Source organism: Apaloderma vittatum, unplaced genomic scaffold (assembly GCF_000703405.1).
Source record: "Apaloderma vittatum isolate BGI_N311 unplaced genomic scaffold, ASM70340v1 scaffold20002, whole genome shotgun sequence".
In the NCBI taxonomy this organism is placed as follows: domain Eukaryota; kingdom Metazoa; phylum Chordata; class Aves; order Trogoniformes; family Trogonidae; genus Apaloderma; species Apaloderma vittatum.
In genome coordinates this window covers 21,540-28,285 of record NW_009702121.1, presented here as the reverse complement: position 1 = coordinate 28,285, position 6,746 = coordinate 21,540, and the positions used below count along the sequence as shown (strand labels likewise).

Here is a 6,746-nt window from a genome sequence, read left to right as displayed (position 1 = left end):
AAATGTCTAGTCTTCAATCTTACCACTAACCTGGGTCACTGTGACAGAATCAGAACCAAAACGCACATAAAATTACAGATTTGAGAGCACTGACCTTAGAAAGGAGTCTGGAAATAAGTAAATGGGGGTAGTAATCTCTTCACTCAGTGTGAGTACTTGTGATGTAAGTTGTGCACTTTTTTTAGGATATAGGTGACTGTAGAATCTACTTGGGATTTGTAATGCCTGATTCTTGCCAGGTTATATCCCTTTGTCATATAACAAGGTGAACAGGGGTGTCCTGCAACCCTCCTCTGACGCATTTTCACCATTGGCTACCGCACTCACTGGGCAGAGGGGAGCTCACTCTTTTGCTTGAGAAGGAATGCAAGCTTAACATCAGCATTTAGGGTGTGTTGCCTTGGAAGCTCTTTCTGTTAGAACCATTCAAGTTTGCAAGGAACAATTAAATATTGATTTTGAGAGATGGGAGAGTCAGCACTGCTCTTTAGTCTTCTGATCCGAGCACTTACACGAAGGGAAAAGAACGCAGATTCCAGTCTTAACTTCACTGAATACTTAATTTAATGTATTTAAATGTTAATTGGGGTCCTGGTGAGTGCCCTGAGCATTAAGCTACAGAAGTGTTGCTCATTCTTGTCTTTCTCCTTAGCCCAATTAATATTTAATTATTTATTGCAAATTAGAACCACCCTACAGGAACGATGGAGGTTCACCTTCCTTGTGGTATTATTCTCTGACCTGCTGATGATTCACGTGAGGTGAGGTACTTGCAGGTTCAAACTTTCCCGTGGAGAATGTCATGGTTTTGAAACAACATCCCCTAAATTGAGGATGAGTGCTCTGATCATTCAGTTGGTAGCTGGGGGAGAGGTACCTTGTGTCACGTATCACCCAGGTCAGTAGATCATCCCTTCTGGATCTGGCCTTGTGGGGGAGAGGTGGACGGATGTGTGGGGAATCCTGCCAGGGCTTAACCACGAGTTAGGGTTGAGGTTGCTTGTCCGTGTCTAGACTCGGCTGTGTAGTACCAGGGCCCTCATCTGTTGCTGGCCTAGGTGGTAGCTGTCTCCAGAAAACTGAAAGTCTGGACTTCAGTTCCTGAATTCCTTTTGTGACTGGGGTTGTAAACAAAACATACTGTCAGGCTTGGTTTTAAATCAAAATCTCTCACTATTTTGTTTGGCTTTTCTTTTTGTTGACGCTACTAGAAAGCCCTGTGCGAATACTCAGACTGCTTACTGCTCTTACCTCCCGGGAACATTGCCATGAGACGAGATGTCCAAGAGGGCCAGGCTCGGTGTTTATGTCGCCTAGGAAGGCACGGAGAGGCTCTGGATATTGCAGAAAAAATGGTACATAATACAATTCTCTCTTTTAGGCTGTTAACAGGAAAATATTGCCAGTAGTTCTTTTGTATGGACCATTTTCTGGAAAAATAATCTTCATGTGTATAATCCTTCAGGATGTTCGGTGCTCAGAGTATTTGTTAAACAGAGGGTAACTGTCGCTACAGATATAATCACTCTTTAGAAATCAGAACACCCTGTACCACAATGAGCTCCCTGTGCAGGGAGGCTGGTAGTCCTGGAAGGGACTAAATATCATGCTCTGCCAGGCAGAATTAATGTAATGTAGTAGGAATTATAAGAAAGGGAATAAATGAGTGCTTAAATCTTTCCGCTATAAAAGTGACAGTACAAAACTCCCTTTTATTTCCATATACTCACTGCCAAAGTGCCACCAAGAAGAGTATCTAACCCCAAATTGAGTTTTTCCCACAAAAGAAAAAGTCCAGAGGCTCTGACATCTGCTAGAATTTTATTGCTGTTGTTTGTTTTATACCAGAGGTACTATACTACAAAGAAGGGCAGCTGTGTGAAACTCTGGTGGCCAATAAACAAATGATGGCATTGAGGGCCTTCTTGCCTTTCAGACTGGAACAAGGCAGCTGGAGGAAATGCTGTCAGCTTGATCGTGCATGATCGGTATCAGGTTGTATCATTTAAAATTAAGAGCACGGTTTTGTAACAATTTTAAAATTACCTTTAGTGATACTTGTGTGTTGTTACTCAGGGAGACATTTTCCTAAGCTTTGAAGGATGATTCTGTCCTACTCCTGGTCTTAATCCGTTATCTTCTGTTTCTAGAGAAATAGCGCTACCAACACAGATCACCTAACGACAGTTCTCAACCTGCAGTTGGCGATTTACCAGGGTCTGGAAAATGCAGAAAAAAAGATCACGTGTCTGCAGCAACTGCTCTGCTTACATCCTTTCAACCCTTGGTACTGGAAGTTACTCGCTGAAGCTTATATGAGCCTTTTACAGAGTTTGTCTCCATTAGTCATTCCAGAAAAAAATCTGAATCGGTCCGAAGAGGTGAATGTAAGTGATAGGAGTTCCAAAACACCGACTGGAAGAGAGATTGATTTGCAGCCTCATGGATCAGATGCCCAGAAGGAAGGCCCTTGGTCCAACCTTGCTACAGAAACAAAGAGGGGGAATGCAGAGACTTGTAGCAGCAGCCAAACTGTAAAAGAATCTCTCTGCGCTTCGGAAGAACCGGGAAGAACACATGAAAGGAATGGTGTAGCATTGGAGTCCTGGGAACAGAACACGTCGAAGAAAGTTAGAATAAAGGCGTGTGCCTCATTTATTAGAGCAAGGTAACTAAAAGTATTCTTAGAATAATGGTAACTTTTCCCAGCTGAGAACAATTTAAAGCATATTTTTACCAGCCATAGTATTTTCAGTTTACGTTTTGAATTTGTGTTAATTTCAGCATTGGCAATGCTAACTTAGAAACACCCTGCTATCACTTCATATTTCAAAAAGCAAAATCCACTAGCATCATAGCTGTGAGCAAACTAAATCTGAATGGAAAGAGTAAACCAGTGTCATGCACTGTTGAGAAGTAAAGCGATTTTCAGTGACCTTGTTATATGAATCTTTTCAGGTAATTGTATGTAAAAGAGCGTGTTCTCCAATAAATGCTCCTGTTAGAGCGTGGCTGTTTCCTGCTTTGGTATTAAAGATGCAGCAGCAGAAGTGCCCCAAAGGGAAGGGGCCAGCCAGTCTTCCTTCTGTGACTGCCACCTGGCTTATTTGCTTGAAGCCTCGTGCTCGAGCGAAAATGTGTTTTATAATAATAACCTCAATCTGCATAATGGATGAGGTTGAAAAATGAACTCTGTGACAGCTGATTGACAGGCCTGCATTAAAACGTTCTTTCCTTTTCCTCCCTCTCTTTGAAAAACTCTTGCACACAACAAAAATCCCCAAAACATTATCTTTCAAAGAGATAGTTAGGAACTGGGTTTGGTGTTAGTCACCGAACCTGTTTAAAGCCTTTTTATGAACTTCCACAAATGTTTACAGTGAACACTTTATAACTGCCCTGTTAGGGCAGGATTTGAGAAACGTGAAAAAAAATGATAGAGTAGCCTTTAACTGTACTCAGACTGACAGATGGCGACTTTAATTGCTACTTGATAGATTTAGTACTGATATCGAATATTAAAGCTACGTTCCTACTAAAATAATTTCTGAGGCAGGCACTTCAGTGTGTACGGTTCAGAACTGAGACAGTTATAGATGTGGGATTTCCTTGCTTGGCTGCACAGTTTTACAAGGTGTTGTGGTGGTTTTTATTTGCAGATACACTTGTTCGGGTCAGCTCTCCTGCCCAGGGCTTATTCATTGAATGGGTTGTCTAATATTTTCAAGTCTCTTGGATTTTAAGTGAGATGTGGATGTTGCATAACCATACGTGCAGGGCAGATTGCACTTGGAAAAGGAATGTTAGGGTTCTGTGTTAAAGCATCATGAGTAATTGACTCTTCTAGTTTTGCCAGGAAAAAAAATTGAGAAATGCTTATGTTTAACTTTTATTCTTTCTTACATTATTCTGATGAAAATTTTGAAACAGAAACACTTTACAAATAAAAAATCCTTTTAATTTTTACTTTAAATTTCCCAGTCAAAACTTTACTGAATTTATAAATGTTCTATTGGCTCAGACTTGTATTTTGATGTTTATAAAGCTCAAGTGAAAACTTTCATCTAAGATCTTAAGTCTTCTCTTCTTAAAAATACACACCTTTTTTATAATACCTGCTTCATTTAACTTTGGTAAGTGTGATTTAAAAATGTGGTGGTGTTCTTTATGCATAAAGCTTGAATTAAACATAGTTTGAGTATTCATATTGCTAAGTCCCGGTGGTTGAATATACTTATATATTTCCTCTGCTGACTTGTTTTACAACCCTTGTGTGAGGAGGAAGCTGCCCCTGCTCTCTGGCTGAGCAGTTGGTGATGGGGTCCTTCCATGACGTGAAGCCATGGTGTGAGCAAAGCGTCCAGCCTTCACCAAATCATGGTGCTGACAATGCCTTGAACATAAAACCGCAGTGAAAGGTTTTAGAAATTATTCCAGGGTTGGCCCGTGTTGGGAGGATGTTTCATATTTGTCTAACCCCCCCCAAAATTTCTAGCTTTTTAGGTAGAAGAGACAATTACTGCCATAGGCTGAAATGCTCTGCTGTCTTGTTAGTGTTTAATAAGGACGTGGGACACCTGATGGGCTGCAGTTAATGCCAGCATGTGTGAGCTTCACTCTTGAATTGTGTGACAAATGCACAGGAGGAAAAACGTTTGTGCAGAACAACCAGAGGTACTTGGTGTGTTGGTTTCCAAAAGTGCTTCTCGGTACTTCTGTCAGAGCACAAATATGTCATACCCACGGCAGGCTGACACGGAGGTATTAGTTCCTTTGCAGTTTTTGCAGTTGGCAAAAGTCAGAAGAGCTGTTTTATATTTTAGTTGGTTGTAGGTTTGTTGACCTATTCTTGTGTCAGCTCTGCCTTTATTTAACTGTCTTTTTCATTGCAGGCTTTTACTTCAGCTTACCCAGTTGCAACAGTCGTCCTTTGCACTAGAGAATAACAGAAAAAGTCAGAAAGAAATCGGTGACAAAGTGGCACGGCTTGGTTTCAAGGAAGAGTCCTTGCTGTTGGTGACCGAGGTGAGGGGATGTTTCACTGTGGGCAAGTTCTTAGCCCTGCACAGGCTCGCCCAGGTACCTGAGGCTGGTCAGGCACAACGTCCCGTAAGCGTGACAATCCCCTGAGCTAATTAACTGTGCCAGGAAGCAAGGTCAATTAGCTGGGACGGGTGGTGTGCTGTCGGGAACTGACAGTGATGCCGATACGACGCTGGCTTGTGTCATGCAGGTGTATCTCGGTTCTGATGAGATTTTCCTTTCAGGAATGTTCAGGGTTGTTAAGTTTCTCGTTGGACTTGTATTTGCAGATGCATCATCACGGCGTGTTTCCTGGGATGCAGGTTTTATCTCAGGAGTTTTAGGTGCCACAAAATTAATCACAAGTATGAAATGGGAGTGGAGATTGCTTTGATGGCCACAGCAGTATTAAACACTTCCAGAAAAAAAAGTATTAAACATTTTCAGAAAAAGACAAGAGATTCTTTTTAATGTTATTTCTTCATTCTATTTGATGTACTGGGTTCTGGTTTTGAAGAAATACAAAGGAGGAGAGAAGAATTGCATGAATTTATTCACAGAGATTAAACTTTTTTAGTGCTATTCATAGAGTTTCTGACTTTTATCTTAAGGAACAGAAGGAAACCAGTGAGATTCTAACGTTGCTGTCAGCGTTACAGTTTTACGGCAGTGAAAGCCAGGCCGTTGCCGGGTTGGCTTGCAGTCCTGTGGGGTTTCATCCATGGGAGGGCAGTGGCGTGCAGACCAGCTCAGGTTTTGAAAAGGCTGCGTAAAAAGAAACTTCCCTGCCTGCTCTCCTTGGTCCCAAACCCGCCGGCAGGAGATCGGAGCGTTGGGGCTGTGGCAGGGCCAGCACTGAATGCAGAGCTGGGTGTTGAGATTCCCGCTGCTACTCTGAGAATAAAAATCCCCCTGAGCAAGCATAGCCAGCAGCCGGGCAGCGTTGTGCAGCTGCCAAGCTGGGGCTCTCGGTTCTCCGTGTTTATTGCTCAGTGCAACAGGCACACGGCTCGACCATGACTTGGGAACTTCTGCTGGATGGCATGTGGCTCGTGTGTTGAGGGCTTTTCTTGTAAACATCTGTTACTAATGTCAGATCTGCAGTTTTCTCTGCAAGTGGTTTTCTTGTTTCTCATCTTCTTTCTTGCTCTGTTCGCAGGCTATGGGGCAGGACATTATACCAGAAAAACTAAAAGAGGAGTTTCAAGGTGAGGTAAAGTGCATAGGCCCTTCAGCGCTGTCGTCACTGGTAACTGCATCAGCCACAGAATTCGAAATGAAATGGTTCGGTAATCTTCAAGATGATTTATGTCACTTTGACAGGCAGTTCTATTCAGATACTTATCTCCCACCTTTGGTAACTTAAAGGTTTTGTTGTATTTATTCTCTTGTCTCCAAATTATTATGGAATGATATATGCAATAAAGTTCATATTACATTTTTTTAGAATTCTTGTTGTACATCTTTTAAGAATATATATAAATCTCTGTATTCAAACTCTTAACATCTCATAATTTTCTTTGCTCCCTGATTTGTTTGTATTTGAAATAATAAGGAATCCAGTATAAAATCAAGCTTCCAGAGTTAGCTTTCCATCGTAAGGTGTACCATGTTGTCCTTGAAATGTATGTGATTTCTTGAGGCCTGTGATGCCAGCGAGATGGAAGGTTCCCTTTATGACGTCCAGTTTGAAAGTTTCTTGGTATCAAATTCTATGGTGGTGC

The 6,746-nt window shown here is 41.8% G+C and overlaps 1 protein-coding gene across 1 annotated transcript; it reads left to right on the top strand.

Moving 5' to 3' along the window:
* Positions 1-1,211: 1,211 nt before the first annotated feature.
* LOC104267124 (chromosome unknown open reading frame, human C8orf76) lies at positions 1,212-6,388 on the top strand (the record flags this gene model as incomplete). The annotated part of the gene is made up of 4 exons (XM_009879426.1): positions 1,212-1,355; positions 2,151-2,668; positions 4,893-5,025; positions 6,182-6,388. Coding segments are annotated over 4 exons (1,002 nt in total), but the record flags the coding sequence as incomplete, so codon positions are not given.
* Positions 6,389-6,746: the final 358 nt, after the last annotated feature.